General features: G+C 36.0%; 1 protein-coding gene and 1 pseudogene across 1 annotated transcript; both read left to right on the top strand.

Annotated features, from left to right (window-relative positions):
• Window positions 1–3,276: 3,276 nt before the first annotated feature.
• LOC131772934 (substance-P receptor-like) lies at window positions 3,277–7,675 on the top strand. The gene is made up of 3 exons (XM_059088904.2): window positions 3,277–3,391; window positions 3,822–3,933; window positions 6,675–7,675. Exons 2-3 carry the CDS (start codon window positions 3,852–3,854, stop codon window positions 7,673–7,675), a joined length of 1,083 nt encoding a protein of 360 aa, XP_058944887.2. The 5' UTR covers window positions 3,277–3,391; window positions 3,822–3,851.
• Window positions 7,676–8,685: 1,010 nt separating this feature from the next.
• On the top strand, window positions 8,686–9,512 carry LOC131772935 (substance-P receptor-like; annotated as a pseudogene).
• The last annotated feature ends 12,195 nt before the right edge of the window (window positions 9,513–21,707 follow it).

Here is a 21,707-nt window from a genome sequence, read left to right as displayed (position 1 = left end):
CAAAAACATGTCCATTAAAGGGAAAAAAATCTTTTAAAAAGATTAAGCTTTTTACAGCTTTTTGTAAGTCAATATTTGCTGAATATATCGCCAAACGTGATCATGCATACAAATACTGTTTTACTATTGAACGGTTAACTTCGAGTAAAGTGGAGTTACATTTATTGAAAAGGATTTATAGATTAAACCATCATCTATTTTAACCATGTAAAACACCGAAAATTCCAAATAAAAGTGAAGCCATTTCTATTTAATTTCAACTTTTAACATACATCATACTTTGCAAATATATTAATTCCCAGATCGATGTTGGCAGCGATGTAACCTGGCCTTTTACTTTGTTCTGAAGAACAAAGTGTAAGAGAAGAAGAGAACAAAGTATAAGAGTATAAGAGTAATATAGAACAAAGTATAACAGTGAGAGTCGGAGTCGTGTCTTTTATCATCCTGTATTGCATTCGATATTTCTATTTAGTCATAAATGTTGGGGTATCACAACCACTAGTTCAATAAAAATGTACTTGCTAAATAAATCGTAACAGTTAAGCCAGCTGGTTTTATGATAAGCTACCCACGAACGAATACGAGCTCTAGCTTTGTAATACATGTTTTGCCTTAGGAAAATGTAGGCATGTTACCAATTTCAGTCCGTAAGGGTAAACTTATCGGAAGATGGGGTATCCATGTTGGTAAGAGGTTTCGTTATTTTTGAAGACCTATCCTATGACTGTTCGCCACTACCTTAATTTTTCGTTTGTTTTCGCGAAGAGTATCTAAGATAGCCCAATTATTACTTAACAAATTTTGATCATTTTTTACATAATGAGGTGCCATAGAAACACTCTTTTATACCTATTTGAGATTTGTATTCCTGATTTGATTCATGAAGATTACTTGGGACGACACCGCCGTAAAACTCGCCTGTTGTGACTGAGGTGGCCTTCCTCTCAACGTATCGGAAAGGATATCAGAGCAAGCTCTTAGTTGTTCACTCGAAGGGTGACCGATGTAATTTCTAAGGCTTTCTTAGAATGATCGTATGAAATTGAACAGTTAACAGCTAGATTTTCAGCCTCTTAGAACGCTCCAACATAAGAAATTATGATGTCTTCTCATGGAGCAAACAGCCATTACCCTTACTTTAAATTTCGAGGCTCACGTTTACAAATAAGGACAGTTTCAAGCTTTTAGGCATGAAATTCATCTTGTTTATGAACTTGGTGATAACAGTAGGTTGATATCTAAATTAAAACTAAACACCCAGTTTCAGCCATGCCTTTTGAAATAATCCCTTAAGGCAGTCGCCCAATATGATCACGAGCACACTTGAAATGGCTAAAACGGAAACATTAGGGCACCAGACCTTGGTACAAATCATTCACAATAAGTGCATTAAAGAATGATTAATAATTGAATATATTTATCAGTTTATCCATCTAATTATTTGCAACATTGAAAAAGGCTGCCCCAGTGCAGCTAATCGAGCTGGTAAGTAACCAGTAAAGCTGGTTTAAATGGGGGCCTGTATAAACAATTTAAACTACACTAGTACAATAGATGACAAGACCAGACCAATTTCCAAACTGAGACCTCCTGTACCAATTATCTTTTAACTGTATAGTAATTGTACTCATATGCTCCCCGATTTTTTTTTCAGAAGAAGTTTAAAAGGAGACTCAGCCTCTAGAAAAATTCCTGGGGTTCTCTTTGGTTTCTCGTTTGGAAGTTTTTGACGAGCTTCCACAAATAACAACTTTAGTAAATAATTCTCTTGTTGGAAAATCTGTTCATAATAAAAAGAATGCCCTGATTTTATCCTTTTCTTTGTCAAACCACTTGTTTTATCCCTTCTTGTATAAATATATACCTATTTGGCCTAGAAACGAAGCTTTGAGGGTAAATATGAACTTCTCATAACAATCTCTCAGCTGAGGACATTTCAACCGAGAAAACAGCACGCCAGAGGGGGTTTAACTGTTTTTAAGCCCTCCATTAATTTTTTTATGGCACAAAAATGCTCGTAAAAAGTAAGTGTTGATCTGGTGAAAGATATGCGCGATTGGCGTAAGCAAGTACATTGAATTGATTAGCCCGCAGAAACTTTATTTTCACTGTGATTGGACCAAAACTGGGCAAACCCTCAAGTGAAATAAACGACGGATGAAGTCTACAACAGGCTGGTGAGCTTTTTTCGAAAAAAAATTTAACTAAAATATGTTCAATTATTTACCTCCTAGTTTTGCTTTTCCAAAATTACATACGTTTTCTAAAATGGTTGTATTGTCTTCTTTAATGGAAGAGTAAGCTATTGAAACTTCCTGAATTGTGGGAAACAAGCATCTTGCTACCCTCATTTTATCGATTTGACGTACAATGTTCTTAAAGAATGACAGCGAAAACCTATGATGTCCTATACTGCAAATCAGAAGTCACCATAGGAGAGAAAGTCTTCAAATTTTTAGACTCTAATCCAAGCAGCATATTGGTTACTTCATGAATTTCAAGCTCGCTAGTTCACGCCCAGGACGAAAACTTGAAGTAAAAGAAAGGCATAGCAAAGAAAGACTATTGCTTTCAGACATAAAATGATTCATGACGACATACTAGCTTTTTTTTGAGCTTTTCTCTTTTTTAAACTATTTTCTGCCAGTACCTCACTCAGATCTTTTAACATCTTTAGTTAATAATATTTCAATTTCAAACTGCCATGAGCTAGATAACTTACAAAGTAAATTTCCGTTCATATGTGTTGCCATGTGTAATGAAGGCCAACGGTAATATCGCTATAGACACAAAAGTAAGCAAAGTAAGTAAAAGTAAGTAAGTACGTACAAAAAGTAGATTTGAATCACCTCTTAAAAAAAGGCTTTCTTTATCACTACAACTCCAATACTTGTCACTTTTATCCATTATCGCTCCTTTTGATAATAAAATATTTATCTCCACAAAAACTGCTGAAATGCCAAAATATATTCAGTTTTCTCTCAAGTTCCTCATTAACTTTGCAACAGAGAAAGAGTACAAAATATTAAGACTTATGGATATAATTTCTGGTACATTTTCAATATCTTAGACAGCAATTTTTGTTATCCCGCTTCAAAATCAACTACTGGAAAAAAAAAACTTTCAAGGAAATGGAATCGAGACGAGATTAGAAAATCAATATTTTCATTATCAAGTTTAGAAACCGAGAAAGACAAGAGAAACACCTGCGTTATTGGAATCAAACTGTGAATCAGACAACTGTAAAGAGGAAAAAGAAATTTCAATTTGCGTTAAAATCGATTGGCGTTCCAAGAAGGGAAAGCGAGTAATAAATGGATTTAATGTTTCATTCAAAGAAAAGGTTACAGCTTCACGGATGAATGAAGAATAGCAGACAAGGATTAACGTAAGTTATGGAAAACACTATATCGAAAACATGACGTAACCGTGTGTTTCGTAACCTATATACGTCCTTTTTGGAAGAAGCGTAAAATGTGGTAATGATAGATACAAATTTATAAAAACTTCATAGAGAGATGAGTAAAACCAAATTTAAACAGACTATTTTTAGATCCCTCTTCCACCAAACACAGAGGAGAGACATTAAATGTCATGGACACAATCTGGGTTTGAATGCAACAAGACAAAAAAGAAGAGGTAAAATAAGTATATAAATTACCTGTTTTCTCGGATATATTTCAAATAAGGTCCAATTCCTCAAATATTAAATCAAAAATTTCCGCAGAAAGAAATACAGCTATAAGAAAGGCGTCATGGCAAGATTTTATCTCAGCTTGAAAAAAAAATAAAATGAAACATATGTCCGTCTTTTGCAGTGCAATAAAGATATATTGCAGTCCGTAAAGATGGACCTGACTTTTGTGAACAACCTTAGTGTCTTCCACACACATATGACGCTTAACGGCAGCAGTGGGATGCAGTTGAAAGGTAAATTTTCAATGATAACATAGCTTTGGCTGTGGCACTCAAAACATACAGTAAACAAGCTTTTGCTTCTCAAATCATACTTAGTCAAGTTGTCCTAATAAAATGAAGATCATGTACTTCTGCTTTTTCCCCTTATGGTTATGTGGTTAGCTAGGCTTGCAGCGTAGTCAAATCTGTTTAGTAATAAAGTTTAACGGGATATAAAACTACCGTGTCGTTGTATACTATATATGTTCTAAACATGTACTATGTTGTGTCAAACATGAAGTTATTAGAGACTGCCAAATAACCCACTCCAAGGACCCACACTCATTACAAATTTTTCATTAATTTCTTTATTCGACAATCGAGTTTAAAGATTACCATATTTTTAACACCGTATCCCCGAACGGTAAGTTACTGGATTTTACTGATCCTCGCAGTTTGTAGGACGCTCCGAAGAAGATAACTTTATCGACCAAACGATTTTTGCGAGTCTCAGTTCACCGATTAGAAACCGATTAGAGCAAAGGACCATCAAACCGGACTCTCTGTGATTAGAGTCCCTAAGGGGAACTCAAATTTCGTTAAAAATAAACAACACCTCCGCAGCAATCCCACTATCTAGTTAAGGGTCCTTGGGACCCCTAGTTCCAAAAAGTTGAGGGTCCCTATAGCTTTTTAGAGGTCCCCTGCCTACTACTTAAATTTGATTCTGTAGTTTTTAACAGAGGCAAAAACCAAGACCGGGTGGTAGCACAGCTAATAAAGCTTTAATTTTGGAATAAAGTGTGCTCGTGTTTCTTAATACCGACAGTTCCTGCATTATTAGTAAGAGTCTCACCTTGTCATAGTTAATAATATATTTAGTAATATTAAACCAAAAATTATGTGATATACAATTATCAAGTCATATTCAAGTGTAATTCTACAGTTTTACTTTCTTCTGTTCTTCATTTTGTTGAATTTCTTTACTGCTCTATCACCAAAACTTTCCTCATCTACATATCTTTTGTATGCATAAGAAATATGCATCTTACATTCAACTGCACTTGGGGACATTTTATTTCTCAAAGCCGCGTGAATTCGATTTTGTGCATAAAAATATCTTTCTCAAGGTACAGAAGTGAGAGGAATTGTTTAGAAAACTTGTGTTAGAGTTACAAATGAAGGGGATATGTCTTCGTAAACACCTGGCTTTGCAAGAATTTCACGCAGTTCTTTAAGAGGGTTGTCCTCGTTACTTTTGAGAATTTCTTAAACTGGATAAATGAATTTCTTACTTCATCAGCATCAATTAGACTTTCTTCTTCAGATGCATCAGCGTATCTCTCAATTAATCTTTCTAGATTCTCGGTACCATGGTTTCGAATTCCAACTGCTGTGCCAGTAATTTGGCAGGGTTTAGATTGGCAATCTGGTAAACCAGGTCAGGGACAGCCTTGGAAGCCCAACGTGCAACTAGGGTTATTTTGGGAGCAACAAATCAAACAGAAAAAGTTTTGGCATTTACCCTTTGCAGTCACACAGCAAAACCATTATGACAACCTGCCATTACTAAAGCGCCATCTGTTCCCAACCTAGAAAGCTTTTTCATTGGAATGCTTTTTGAATTACGATAACTTAGAACTGCAGAATAGATGGTCTCTGCTTTACAATCCTTAACCTCAACATTAGCAGCAAATTCAATCTTGGACTTCCCAGAACAAGTATCTTGAAAAATGGAACTTTTATGTACAGCTATGTCAAGACTTTCATCCAACATCAGGCAGACAAAGGACTGTCTTTGATTCTCTTTAGAGTATCCTCCTCACACGCTTCAGAAATACAGTTTTGTAACTCAGTGGCAGTGGATTCATGTCTATAAATCCCATCTCTTTTCTTCAGATCTGAGCAACCATTGGCGATCTGTGAATTAAGAATCAACGCCACACATAAACAATAAATAACCAACAAGAAAACAATTACGAGAAGGGACGACCTGTCTCTTATAGGAAATCAATAAACTTAAAACTAACCTTCAAATCAATCACTGAATCTGATTTCCTGTTAGGAATTTCCTCTTTTCTCATGACAAAAACTGTGCTTACTGGAGCCTTCAATGCCGTACTTACCTTCTCTTGAACATGACGCGCAACAGTCTCGTGAGATCTTCTTTGTTTGATGATATTCATGGCCACGACGTGGTCATCGCCAGACTAATGTCGTGTCAGACTTGAACGCTGGAAATTATTTGCTCCATGCAAAAAACTTTGCGATGGTTTAGGTATACGTAGCCATACGTAGCCATACGTATCAAGACAAACTTTTCCCTTTATTTGTTTTTCGGTCGAATCATATTTCAACCATTTAAACTCCCCCAGCCATTTAGGAAAAAAAATTTGGTTTCTTCACTAGGGTATCATCCCACAGATCTGCGTCACTTTCAGGTTTCCTCTTTCGAATATCGAAGATATCGAATAAACTCTTTTGAGTAGACATGCCTTTAACCGTGACAAAATGGCATGCCATGATGATCGCAGTGATATTTGGGTAAGGCCCGCCAGACCCAGTCTCCTAACAAGTCGGAAATTTTTTCCTGCGTCCCGAAGACGCACATTGGCAAGAAACTGTGCCTCCTTTTCATTTTTTGTACATATAAGAAGCACAACTGTGCGTTAATGAGAACTCTGCTCCGTTCGATTATTTTATTGAGCAAACATAGCTTAGTATACTGATAACCTTTCCATTCCTAAAAAGATGTCTATTTCATTCTATTTCAGGCAGTGCGACGAATGATACTCAATCTACAGATATGAAATTTCAGTCCGTGTTATCTGCTGTTTATAGCATTTTCATATTGGCGTCACTATTCGGGAACTCGATGATCATCCACATCATACGAAAAAATAACTCCATGAAAACTACCACCAACTATTTGATTTTGAATCAGGCTTGCGGTGATCTCTACCGAACATTAGTTGAATTAATAAATATTGCCTTTCGTTCAATGGGAAATAAGTGGTTTGGAGGATTCTTAGGTTTGATAACCTGCAAGTTGTTTCTGGCGAACTTGTTTCTTCCAACCATCTTTTCAGTTTGGATTCTTGCAGTTATTGCTGTTGATCGCTTTTATGCGGTGACTCGAACTATGCGCACATCGCCTTTGTCACAACATTTAAAGAAGATAGTTTTTACACTGTGGATATGGTCGCTAGCTTCTTCTGCAGACGTTCTTATTAAGGGAAGCATGAAAAGGACTGGAGACCATTTCGTTTGCCATTTAGAACACATCTTCGAACAGTGGAAACTATTTTACTCTATCACTGTGACTCTGAATTTGTTCCTGCCTCTTGTTACAACGGCGTTTCTCTATGGGATTGTTTGCTCTAAATTATGGTCTCGTGAGGTACCAGGAGAAGGAACCAATCAGAATCGAAGACAAGCTGAGGCCATTAAAACAGCAAGAAAAGTTACACTGATGATGATTACGCTCGTGGCGTTGTATTTGTTGTGTTTCTTTCCTTTTTACATCGGAATCACGCTGAAATTTTTTGGTTATGTGCACATCAATCCAAATAAGTTAGCTTCAAGTCTGTTGCTAGTAGCATTTGCATACAGCGGAATCAATCCCTACGTCTACTTCATCTACAGTAGGAACTTTCGAAACGGATTTAAAAATCATTGTAGAAATTGCTGTAAGAGATCACGGGTTGATGTTGCTGTTTATCATTTCCGAGCTAAAAATATCGAGCTGCAGGAAATACCGGTTGAACAACCCTAAACATTTATCGCGGGTACGTTTTTATTCGATGGGATGGGTCTAAGTTGTTATTAAGTAAGCCAGCAACACACATACAAAGACATAGAGAGGAGGGATAAATCACATAAAAACAAATGGTCAGGAAACATATCAAAAACTACAAGGCTTGAGGGCGTATGATCCTTTGTGTCAAAGACCGGACAAATAATTATTAGATAGAGGTGATAGTGAATCACTTGTTGACAATAAGATAATATTGAAGATTATTCTACCAAAATAAATGCATAGCATATATCTACCGGTTCTAAGATTTTCCATATTGTCATGAATATTTCAACTCGTCTTGCTCTACGTTCCTAGCAATATGCACACATTTACTTGTTTGGTGCTCCTCAATATTTTGAATTCAGTCTCACCGCTAATTATTTCTTAAATGTGCCCCTTTTCATTGATGGAAATTAATTTCCTATATTTTTCTCTGAAGGATGTGGCACATTGAGAGGCAGTAGGAATACGGTTGTTGGGAAAGACAATTTACTTAAAAATAAATTTTTCTTATAATGATAAACATATATATATTGAATACTCCATACAGTAATGGACTCTGATGATCACTTCCACTCAGGTTGTCGAAACGTCAGTCACCACTACCGACAACAGTCCTTTACAGGCTACACTCACCCGGACGTTCAAAATACACTTTTCATACTCCATACAGTATTGCCTTTCCTTTAGGCAGGAAGTAATAAATCAAATTTATTTGGATCTATGTACTGTGTGTTTAGCATTGCACGTGACATTGACTTTTCTTTGAAAGAGAACAAATAAAATGAAACAAAAAAAAAATCACTACTTAGATCAATAATTTATGCTGTATGCAGCAATCAACTTTGGTTTTAACTTACTCGTGATTATCAAATCGGACTCCGCGATTTTTTTCATCGCTCGTATGATTACAGACCGAATTGGACTCCACTTGGTCCTATTACCAAAGAGCTCTTTGAAAACCACTACAAGTCACGAATGGTTTTATGTCATTTCTTCAACTGATGAAGGCTATTCATTACATTTCATACAGCAGGTTGTGGTTTGGAGAAATGCAGTTGCTGATTTTACTTGCAAGTTCTTTCTGACAAGCTTATTTGTTCTACCTGACTTCTCAATTTGATTACTCGTAGTGATTGGTATCGATCGCTATTACGTAGTGAGTCGACCTCTGCAAAGATCTCCCGTATCCTTAAAATGCTAATAATAATATTGTAGGTATCAAGTTTTCTTTCATCGACTAAATTTATTATTGAAGCATGTGTTAAGAAACATAACACATCTTACTACTGTGACCTCGAGACACCTTCAAAGAGAGGGGGAAAATTAAACGCTTTTGGACTGGCCTTCAAAATTTTCCTGCCTCTATTTGTCATAATAATTCTCTAATTTATACAACAATGTGCAATAAACTTTGGTCCCGTGAAGTACCAGGAGAAAGATTCAATCAGGAACGAATCCTAGCTGAAGTCATAGCAACAGCAAGAAAGGTTACCGGGATGATGTTTTCTGTTCTAGATGATGATGATGATGATGTTTTCAGTTTCTTGTCTGTTGGCTTCCTATCCTCATAACCATGGCAATGGCGATCTCCTGTTCCCTTTGTGGTTGACTGTTGTTTACAGTACACTCAATCCTTACGCTTTTTTTTGCCTTTAGTGCAAATTTTAGAAACGCGGCTAAACGATCGTTTGGAAATTTTCGAATCCTTTTAGCTCTAACAAGTGTGATATAGAACATTCTCTAGCCCAGTAAATATAAACTTAATCAAGGGGTTGCGATTTCTATCCTTGCACTTGTCTCGGAACTTCAAATGAACTACACGTAACTTCAATATTCATTTTTTACCAAAACTATGGTGGAAGAAGATTGCATACAGTACATCTTTATATCTTGTGTTACATTACTTTAAGGTTTGAAATAGTTATGCCCTTTCATCACATGACGGTGCATTTAAAATAAGTGATATTGAAGAGCAATTTTATAATTCTTTGAGCCTTTTTGGTAAAGTAAACAATCATTATACAAATGTCATTACGATCCGTAAAAGAGAATAAAAGAATCAAAGAATGCTATCTCTTAGAGTATTTGGAAATGAACCGAGAGAAAAGAGTCTTAGAAAATTTATTTATACAGAGATCGTAACGAGGAGGCGCGCAAAGATTTTTCTTCAAATAATTCTGAACATCATCAACTTCTGCATCTTTTCATTAAAAGCAAAAGTATCACTGACAATACTGGTACCTGCTTAATGGTACTACATGTACCCTATCTCTTGTAATTTCTGCGACAATCATCTGTTTGTGTATTATAGTTTCATATTATATAGAGCGCTTTCTGATATACTGATCTTAAAGGATGACGCAGCTCAATACAAATAGGCAAATGACGATGGAGGACCTTATTATCACGAACCTAGTAACCACCACCAGTAGAGATCAAAGTAAGCTCTACATCCTTGGTAGTGATGCTATTGGGAAAAAAAAAGCAACTAAATAGGAACTAGCATACTTCATTTTTATGATCCAGTCATTTTGAAAGGTTCAGAGTGAGAATATAGAGGACGAAATCTGAAAGTTTTATCATACAGATACACAATAACATGGAACAAACATTTACCCAAACAGACTATTCTTGAAAAGGAAAGGATTGAGATATGAAAAAATATATAATCCTCTATCTTCTTAACTGAAACAGTGGATTCGAAGCTGCCTGGTTCTTTGGTTGAGATTGAAAACTCATAAGTTTGGTTTAAAAAGAATAGCGCAAGAAGACCGGACAGGTTTACAATTCACCTCGTTCAAATGTCAAAGTTAGATGACAAACAAACACGACAAAAGACTCGAAGTTATTTGGTTCTTTGGTTAGGACTGAAAACACATAAGTTTAATTTAAAAAGACTAGCACAAGGAGACCGGAAAGGTTTACAATTCACCTCATTCAAATGTCAAAGTTATATTGCCTAACTTGATTAAAATATACCGTCATCCGTAGATGACAAACAAACACGACAAAAGAGCAGATGCCACCCCGTCATGGTCAATATCCTGTTTTAAAAGTAAATAGTATACTGATGGTATCACTCAATACTTCATCGCTTATGATGCAAAGTGGTCCGCTGACTTCGACCCAATAGAATAGGATAAAAGTGTCCTTATAGATAGGACTTTACATCGAAAATAAAAGGAAAGACAGTCATTTTAAGGTTGTTTCATTTAACACTGAAATGTCAACACTTACACTGTGACTCATTTGATGTCGGTCAAATAATATTGTCAGACTCTTGTAAAGATGATATATTAATAAACACAACTTCCCCTCGACTTTGTTTCATATATAGAAATTCAATTTATCAACGTTATTTTTAAACGCCAATTTTTCTTTCAAAATCACACCTGCTACATTCTCCTCTGTCATTTTTCCTCGCTTAAAAGCAGAGTGGATTGTTTTCAACAATGTTTACATTTTGGTAACTTAAAGTTTCCCACTGGATTCCCAAATTCTCAAAATTCCATTTTTGAAAGAAAAGTGTCAGGCTTGAAGAGGAGGACACGATGTCTAATAACAAAAGCAACGACTTCAGTGTCAACTCTACCTTAAAAAACAAGAGCGAAACACTAAGCATCAAGTTTTACATGTATATAGTTCCTTTGATGTACGTCGGATATGGCATTATATTTCTGGTATCACTGTTTGGAAACTCTCTCATTATATATACACATAATACGAACTAATAGCGCAAAGAAAACAGCAATAAACCACTTGGTCTTAAACCAAGCTTGCGCTGATCTTTTCGTCACAATCATGTGCTTCCTTAATATTATTCGTGAGACTTTATATCAAGGATTGTGGTTTGGAGGAAATATAAGAAACATCACTTGCAAGCTATTTCTAAGAATCCTTTATGTCCTCACAGGTTTTTCCATTTGGCTGCTCGTAACAATTGCTGTTGATCGCCTTTACGCAATAACTCACCCGTTACAAAGATCACCTATATCTCGAAACCTTAAAAAAGTAATACTTATACTATGGACAGGGGCATTTGTTAATTCAATAAACATTTTTGATAACACGGTCGTGCAAAAGATTGAAGAATCTTACTTCTGCAAGTCGTTGACGAATGCTCTCCAAAAAGGACCATCCTTTTTCTTTTTAGTCCTTTAGATTATGACCACTGGTTTATATTTCCTTTGTGATTAACTATTGTTTACAGCGGACTGAATCCTTTAGTGTATTTTTACTTCAGTTCAAATTTTAGACAAGGACTTAGTGCCATTCCTTTTCGATCCCAGAGCATAGAACTTCAACAAATTTAAAGCAAATAATTACACACATCAAAGAGGTTCCAAGTTTCTTTATTTTTTCTTGGAGTAAACGAGAATACCGATTACCACAGTGATTTTCATTTTCATCCTCGGCTAATTTTCAATACATAATATCTCATCCTAAGACAACATATTTATGGCTTGACGTATGTTTCGATATTTGGTGCAACTATACATAAGCTTTTCTAGGGTAAATTTTACAAGTTTGGTTGAATGATTTTGCGATGCGATGGCGTAAATATCTCTCTTTCTTATAGAACTGTTTAATACCAAGAACTCCAGTTTAATTGTCAACGTTGGAAAACAATAAAAGCTCGGAACACATTTCCTCACATGCAATACGGCCACCCGTGAACCAAATCAATACGTTTTGACCTTTAAAGTGTCTATTTAACTCGCCCGCTTTCAGTACCAGTAGATTGTTAATAATTTTTAAGTACTTCCAATTACCCAACTAACATTTTCAGCCATTGAAAAGAGACTCGCATGGATTTAAACAGTTTTTGTTTCCAAGAAATGGCGTTGAAACCTCTCAAAAATTCGTTACGAATGAGAAGATGGAGATATTAAAGGTTTCTGCAATTAAAAAGCCAAGCGTTCCAAAGGGTTTACTGTCAAGTCACTCGAAAGTCATCTCGTCCGAAACCTGTGAAAGTAAAGTAAGTAAGTTAAGTAAATCGCAAGGAATAAACTCCTAAAATGTTGACTCGTGAAACTCAGGTTGTTCGTTTCGCTGTCGTTTGATATCACGGAGATAGTAATCCTAAAATAGAACACGAAAATAAAAAAACCCCAGTAATATCAGTTACAGTGTGATTCTAACTGTCGCTGTTTTATCTGTGGAAGCATTCTGTTTCGAACGAAGATTCACATCGCCACGATTGCAACATTGGAAAACACCGCCATTTTGAATACGGCAGGTGCTCAAGAATCATGACATGGTTGCCAAGCAAGATTGTGACGTTGCGGTAAATTCAGACACGCCCTTAAAACAAATATATTTATTGCTAGCAACTAAACCTAATTACATACGAGGACGTGTGGGTTGTCCAAGTGACACCCGCCCCTTGAAAACAAAGTCAAATGCAAACTTAAGGAAAGTTCGTTATAAAAAAAATACTTATTACATACCTGATTTTGTTTTTTTCTTATCGCGATAAAATAAACTATTCCTTTTAAACTATAATAACAATAATGGTAATATCATTACTTTCCTAAACGCGAGCAAAAACTAAAGAAAACTAATCTGTACGAAGTGGTCCATGTGCTAAGTGAGAGCATGCTTTAAGGAGTTGCCTACTTGGAATTTTACTCGCAGTGTAGTCCTCCCAGTAGCCAAAGATTCATGCTTGAAGTGCGCGATATTTTTCACGCTGGATCCTTTGCAGTTTTCTGGCGTTGACGAGTCGAACTTGGACGATGCACACAAAGGACTCTCGGTGAAGCAGCTGAATCAGTAGGTAGAAAGGTAGATGAACTCTACCACCAGCGCGTCGGTTGAGGGAGTTATGCCATCCCTCGATATCATTATTGGTACGGACAGGCTGTCCGTAGACGCTCCAGGAACTGGGTGGACAAGCGTTGGTGTTGATCCATCGGATGCCGAAAGAGAACATGCAACGCACAACCAATCTATTCTTCCTCTGATCATTGCTAAACGGTAGGTGGCTTGGTCGATACCAGTCCCGCAGATACGATGCTGCCAAAAGCCGCAATCGTCGCACTGAAGGGCTTGCCGGCGTGGTCGAACTTCATTTCTGCACACGATACAGGGATCGTATAATTCTTTTGCGCAAGCGTAACGATCTCGAGCTTCAGCTAGCTGATTATCTCGGAATGAGGTGGCTGTTATTAATTTACCCTCTTTATATATGGTTAACCGGATCAAAATTTACATGCGACCGGCCGAGGAAACAAGGAACAACTGAACAAGTCGCGATAATTTATGCCGCATCTGATCCTAAGGGGAATGATGCTAACACGCTTTGTTCGCGTGGTTAACATTAAAGAAAAAAATCGCTGTAAAAGTTTCAGGTTGTTTTTTTTACGATAAATCAAACTAAGCGAACTTGATGTATTTTTCTGATATGTGTGAAAAATTCTGATAACTGAAAGTGTTCCGCTTATAATTACTAGAATCTGTACCGTAGAATGACCAGTTAAGTTCATAGCAACGAACAACGCTGAAATGAACAGCGATATTTGAGTCTTTGTTTTACTTCATATTCGCATAGGTTCGCGGACGAAAACATTTACGAGTCAACATTTTACGAGTTTATTCCTTGCGAATGTTACTTTTCTTCAAGATTAAACATCCGATAAAATTTGGCAACATGGCTCTGGTTCCGGGCGACATGACTTCGGGCAAGATGACTTTCGGGCGACTTGAACGGTTACTGTTCTAAAGAATGAGTAAAATTTAGAGTGAAGATTACTTGTGTTGAAGTTCCTTTAGTTTCTATGCAAGCAACTGGAAAATAATCTTCAGGACGTGAGTCATTTTCAAGGAATATGAAACATCTGAAAGAGCTGTAAAGAAAGAAAAAACACGCGTGAAAGTAATCCTTATTTGCCCTCGAGAAGATACGATTGCACATAATTAGGATTTTTGCAAGACACAGGGTACGTTTTCCTTTGATTCTAGCTTCATCGTGTTTTTTTTTTGGAAGTGAGAGAATAAGGTGGTTTGGTGTAACCGAAAATAAAACAATAATCAGAAGAAAAATAAACCGTTAAGAGGCTGCAAGGCTTTTTCTTAGCAGAAAGACAAAGCAATAAAAAAACTTCATTGGTAAAACAAAACAAAACATTTAGTACATGTCTTAGAAGATGAAATAAGTAACTCAGTAATATAAACGATTTTAAAGAGCTTTAATGAGGCCTGAAAAAATTTTGTACCTTCGGATAATTTTTTCAGCCTCTTTAAAAAATAATGCTTAGTTTGCATATGCCTTTGAGTCCATCATCTTTCAATCAACTTCAGAACTGCTGTCTATGCATTAATATTTTATTTCAAATTTAAATAATCTAAAGAAAATTACTTCCAAAACAATATGCAAATGTGCATCCCTTCATTTTGGTAATAATTTATATTATTTCTTGTGAGCTAATGTTTGTCACCACACGATTAATATCACTGATAAGAAAAGGCACTGTTCTCGAAGTGAAAAAAGAAAACTTGCTCCAAGCATACTATAGTTCTAATCTTCAAAACCTCAAATGCCAGAGATGGACTCATCCAATTTGTCGAACACCGGTGGTATTAACATAGAACCATTAATCAACATGAGTCTGAAAGTTCCTCAGAATGAAGGTAAAACATTTGCGTTGCTGACACACACAAATTAAAAGTACGTTTAACATGCAGTAAATTATAGGGAAACCTTTGTTGTAGTAAATTATGCGAGGCTCCAATATTCCTTGTAGACGGTCATGATGATATCTCTCTTTTCGCACCTCCATTATTCGAATTTATTCGATGGAACTTAACGGAAGCATTACGAAAAGCCGAGTACATATGAAATCTGAGGGGAAGAATCAACGCTGGACGATCACACCTCAAAGTAATACAGGAACAACTCGCGCGAACAGTTTGACATTCTTCATGCACTGACGCTTAAGATAGATATGATAAACCAATATGTGATAAACAATCTCTTTAAATATCAGAAGCAAACAAGTAAAATACCATTAAACTAATGCTGTTGAACCTCTTTTTACGCATTCGATCAAAATGACAAATTTGATTTTTTCCTTGTAGGAAATATTGCAAGGGGAAATGGAGAAGGACAAGGCTACTTAGAGATAGCGATGTTTGCTGCCTACGTCATCATATTCCTGGCCTCGCTATTAGGCAACTCCGTTATCATTCATATCATTCGAGCAGATAACTCCTTGAAGACCACAACAAATCGTTTGATAATGACCCAAGCATATGCAGATCTTTTAATGACATTCATAGAGCTTCCGTTTTCTATTTATCACAGAATAACGAATAGTTTATGGTTTGGAGGAGTTTTTGGTTTCATTACTTGCAAGATGACTCTGGCTGCTGTGTTTTCCGTACCACAATTTTCAGTATTGATGCTTGTCATGATTGCAGTTGACCGTTTCTATGCAGTACTTCTACCTTTGCGACAGTCACCTATATCAAAACATTTGAAAAAAATTATTGCGATTCTCTTGTTATGGTCTTCTGCTTGGTCCCTTTCCTTTATCAATGCGAAGAACTTTATAAAAGCCAATAAATCACATTATTGTGATTTATCACTTCTGTTTAATAACTGGAATGAATTCAACATTACTTCTCTTGTTTCATGCATTGTAGTACCTCTTTTGATAATAGTAAATCTTTATGCGGCTGTGTGCTGGAAACTGTGGTCTCGTAAAGTTCCAGGAGAAGGAGAACATCAGATCAAAGCTCAAAGAATAGCAAAAAGAGTCACCCTAATGATGATTGTGGTAGTAGTATTATACATACTGTTCTGGTTTCCTTCGTTTGTAATCGGCGTCTTGCATTTTTTTAAATATGCGAAGTTGCGGGGAAAGTTACTCTTATTATTTATGTGGCTACCAACTTCCTATAGCGGCCTCAATCCTTACGTTTATCTCATATTCTGTCAAAACTTTCGCAAAAGCCTCAAAAAACTGTTCGGAAACTTCTTGCGACCCTTGTATAGTATTTCTCATCGCTCTCGTTCAGTAGAACTGCAGCAAATCTAAATTTCGTGCTCCATTACAACTAAACAAAACCGGCGCTGCGAAACTTTTACCATCCAATATGTTAATTAAATAGAGAGTGAAATAAAATGATATGATAACAAAGGTTTCGATCTTTGCTTCCCCAGATTTATCACTTCATAACAACTCGTGAATAACATCAGGTTTAAACCTTATGCTTGTATAGCCCTGCATTCACAGGTTTTTTTTTCAAATGAGTTTCCAGCGAAATGGCTTATTTTACCCATTGTAATCAAACCAAGATAAAATTCCAATAACACATATAATAATTATTAAAAAGTATCCCAATAGTAAATAAAACAGAGTGGATTAGACTGACTTACGGGGGAGCGAGTCGGGGTAAATGGAGGTGGTTTTAAGTGGATAGGGTTAAATTATGATGGGTTGCAATGAGGTATTGGAGTCGGGTAAATTAGCGTCGATCGAGATGTTGATGCTTCATTGGCCGTTTCGGTTTTTTTGTTTGTTTGTTTGTTTTTTTTCGGTTAACCTTGGGTTTTAACCCTTGTTTGAAAATCTCGGCTCGTTTTGAACATCAGAGTATAGAACTCAATCGAACTAAACAAAAAATTTGTGGTGATCTCGAGGATATTTATCACGAAGGTGAGTGATAAGCTGTTCAAGCAATTTTCACTCGGTCACTTCTCTTCAGACGAGATTTCCTGAGGTTAAAAAGAAACATTTGGATATTTTTTGCTCCAAAACTAAGGGTAACTTCGGCAACATTAACATCGTGTAGCGAATGTATCTGCAGTCGTGCTTGGATAACTTTCAAGTAGCTAAGACATCGTGTAGAAAACCTCTTGCAAATTTACAAAGTTTAAAACTGAAATGAATATCTCTTTCTGGGAGGTTACTATACTACAGCTGTCACCGCTAGATAGCGAAACTTAAGTGAAATACAGTTTAAGTTAGGGAGAGTAAGTCAACAGAACAGAAGAACGAAACCTTTCTTCTTGGGTTCAATATTAAAAAAACTGATTATCATTCAGGAAAGGAGATGAACGAATGTACGGAGGATTCGTCAACAAGGAATCTACGAATGACCCAATAAGGTGCCTGGAGAAATAATGAAAATGCTGTTATTGACGCCCAAAACGAGAGCAAGTATAAGGTCAAGACACATTCTCATTCCATTAATTAAGATGGGGCTCATTGTTCAAAGCATAAACATAGAAAATTTTAAATTTTAATGGAAATTCACAAACATCTACAACTCATTTGATGATCTCATTATTTAGAGCTATATAAAGCTATGGTCACGACAGGCACCCGGAGAATCAGAATCAACGCCAGCTCCAAATTATAGCAACAGCAAGAAAGGTTACCCTGATGATGATCGCAATCGTTGTTTTATTCATTATTTGCTGGGTTCCTTATTATATATCGATGGCACTGATATATCTTGGCCTTGTGAAAGACAAGGCAGTTTTATTTTCAGTTTGGTTAGCGGTCTCTTACAGTGGCATTAATCCTTACGTTTATTTCGCCTTGAGTGCAAATTTTAGAAATGGATTGAAACATTTGTGTGGAAATATTCGTGTTTTTCCCTTTAGATCCGAGAGTATGGAGCTTCAAAAAATTTAACATTAATATATATATATATAAATTAATTCAAACACTTAGATTTAGTAATGGGAAATAAAGGATTGGATAGCAGTGTATTCCTTTTTCGAATAACGATTTCTCGACGATAAAATCCTGGCGGAGAACCTTGTAAGAAAAAAAGGAGGTGTATAATTGCTAGCTAACTTCCGGCTAAGGCTCTATCTTCTTAGTATAAACAGCGGAGTCAAAGCTGCCTGGCTCTTTGGTTGGGATGGACAACACTGATAAATTTTATTTAAAAAGGCTGGCGCAAGAGGACCGGAAAGGTTTACAATTCACCTCATTCAAATGTCAACGATAGATGGTCAAATTTAATTGAAATATACTTCCATCCGTAGATGACAAACAAACACGACAAAAGATTAGATGCCACCCTGTCATGGTCAATATCCTATTGTGCCTAATTTTATTTTCATTTATTTTCCTCATACAGAGGACTTTACATAGAAAATAAAGGGAAAAAGATTCATTTTAAGATTATTTTCATTTAACACTGAAATGTCAACACCTACACTGTGACTCATTTGATGACTTTCTGATAATATAATTATTTTCATATAAAGAATTAAAGTAATCAACCTTAATTTTCAAATACAAATTTCTCTTTAAAAATTACACCTGCTACATTCCCCTCTGTCATTTTTTTCTTGCTCAGAAGCAGAGAGGTTTGTTTTCAACAATGTTTACATTGTAGTAACTTAACGTTTCTCACTGGATTCCTAAATTCTCAAAATTCCATTTTTGAAAGAAAAGCGGCAGGCTTGAAGAAGCGGACACGATGTCTAATAACAAAAGCAACGACTTCAAAGTCAACTCTGCCTTAAAAAACAAGAGCGGAACACTAAGCATCAAGTTTGACATGTATGTAGTTCCTTTGATGTACGTTGGATATGGCATTATATTTCTGGTATCACTGTTTGGAAACTCTCTCATTATACACATAATACGAACTAATAGCGCGATGAAGACAGCAATAAACTACTTGGTCTTAAACCAAGCTTGCGCTGATCTTTTCTTCACAATCATGTGCTTCCTTAATGTTATTCGTGAGACTTCATATCAAGGATTGTGGTTTGGAGGAAATATAGGAAACATCACTTGCAAGCTATTTCTAGGAATCCTTTATGTCCTCACAGGTTTTTCCATTTGGCTGCTCGTAACAATTGCTGTTGATCGCCTTTACGCAATAACTCACCCGTTGCAAAGATCACCTATATCTCGAAACCTAAAAAAAGTAATACTAATACTATGGACATGGGCAATTGTTACCTCAATAAACATTTTTGATAAAACGGTCGTACAAAAGATTGAAGAATCTTATTTCTGCAAGGCATTAACGACTGTTCTCCGAAAAAGGTGGACAATATTTAATTTTCTCATATTTGCAATGAACGGTCTACTACCTTTGACCCTCTTAGCGTGTCTGTACACAAGAATATGCATTAAACTCTGGACACGCCAGGTACCAGGAGATGGAGCAAATCAGAATCAACAACGAGCAACAACTTTAGCTACAGCGTTTAAAGTTACCAGAATGATGATCGCTGTCTTCTCGTTATTTCTTGTTTGCTGGCTTCCATGGATTATAACAATGACCTTTTTTCTTTTTAGTCCTTTAGATTATGACCACTGGTTTATATTTCCTATGTGGTTAACCTTTGTTTACAGCGGACTTAATTCTTATGTATATTTTTCCTTCAGTTCAAATTTTAGACAAGGACTTAAACTCTTGCTTGCAAACATTTGTGCCATTCCTTTTCGATCCCAGAGCATAGAACTTCAACAAAATTAACGCAAATAATGACACACATCAAAGAAGTTCCAAGTTTTCTTTTTTTTTTCTTGGAGCAAACGAGAATACTAACTATGTCACAGTGATTTTCATAATATGCTATCCTCAGGGATGGATAAGATTCTCGACATATATTCTCGACATCCTAGGACAGCATATTTATGGCTTAAGTGACGTATGTTTCGATACTTGATGCAACTACACATAAGCTTTTCTAAGAAGGCGAATTGTTACAATTTGTTTTGATGATTTTGCGATGACATGGTCATTACATGTCTCTCTTTCTTATAGTACTATTTAAAACCAAAAACGCTGCGAATACCTAGGAGCTGAACAGTTTAGTTTAATTGTCAACGTTGGAAAACAATAAAAGCTCGAAACACATTTCCTCACATGCAATGCGGCCATCTGTAAACCAAATCAGTAGGTTTTGACCTTTAAAGCGTCCATTTAACTCCCCCGTGTTCAGTACCAGTAGATTGTTAATAATCTATAAGTACTTCCAATGACCTAACTAACATTTTCAGCCATTGAAAAGAGACTCCAATGGATTTAAAAAGTTTTTGTTCCCAAAAAATGGCGTTGAAAGCTTTCAGAAACTCCTTAGAAATAAGAAGATGGAGATATTAAAGGTTTCTGCAATTAAAAAAACAACAACGACAAAAGAAAAAAGCCAAGCGTTCCAAGGCATGATTAAAATGTAGAGTAAAAATTGCCTGTGTTGAGTTCCTTTAGTCTCTAGGCATTTCTCTGGGAAATTATTTTCAGGACGTGAGTCTTTTTCAAGTAACACCTTTAAGAGTTGTAAAGGAATAAAAAGGAAAAAGACAATCGAGTTTTAAAGGCGGCATTTGCTACCATTAATTTGGTCACGTTTAGTCTAGATAAATGTCAAACAAAGGAATGAACATCCTCACATCCATATTAATTTGTTTCTTTTATTTCTTTCAATGTCAATCGACATCTGTTCATCGTCTGAGTTCCCATTTTGCCATGGACAAATCTCCTTAGTTCACACGTGTAACTTTCCAACTTTACGCGACGAGAGGCCTTAAAGGTTTCCTTTAAAAACATTTAACGTATAAAATATGAACTTACGGGTGAAAGTAATCCCTATTTTCCCTCGACAAGATGCGATTGCACATAATTAGGACTTTTGCAAGACATAGGGTACGTGTTCATTTGATTCTAGCTTCATTGTGTTCTTATTTTGGAAGTGAGAGAATAAGGTGGTTTGGTGTAACCAAAAACAAAATAATAATCAGAGGAAAATAAACTGTTAAGAGGTTACAAGGCTTTTTCTTAGTAGAAAGACAAAGCAATAAAAAAAACTTCATTGGTAAAAGAAAACATTTAATACATATATTAAAAGATGAAATAAGTAGCGCAGTAATATAAACGACTTTAGGAGCTTTAATGAGGCCTGAAAAAATTTTACAATTTCTCGGATAATTTTGTCAGCCTCTTTTGAAAAATGCTTAGTTTGCATATGCCTTTGAGTTCATCAACTTCAATCAACTTCAGTACTGCACTCTATGCATTA

This window comes from Pocillopora verrucosa, chromosome 4, assembly GCF_036669915.1.
Source record: "Pocillopora verrucosa isolate sample1 chromosome 4, ASM3666991v2, whole genome shotgun sequence".
Taxonomy (NCBI): domain Eukaryota; kingdom Metazoa; phylum Cnidaria; class Anthozoa; order Scleractinia; family Pocilloporidae; genus Pocillopora; species Pocillopora verrucosa.
Note: the sequence above shows the minus strand (reverse complement) of the source record. Positions and strands in the feature narration are given on the sequence as shown.

Bases quoted from the DNA above. Each gene is read 5' to 3' on its own strand.
- LOC131772934 (XM_059088904.2), top strand. From the start codon at position 3,852: ATGGACCTGACTTTTGTGAACAACCTTAGTGTCTTCCACACACATATG. The intron at 3,934-6,674 runs GTAAATTTTCAA...ATTCTATTTCAG, and splicing joins CAGTGGGATGCAGTTGAAAG to GCAGTGCGACGAATGATACT.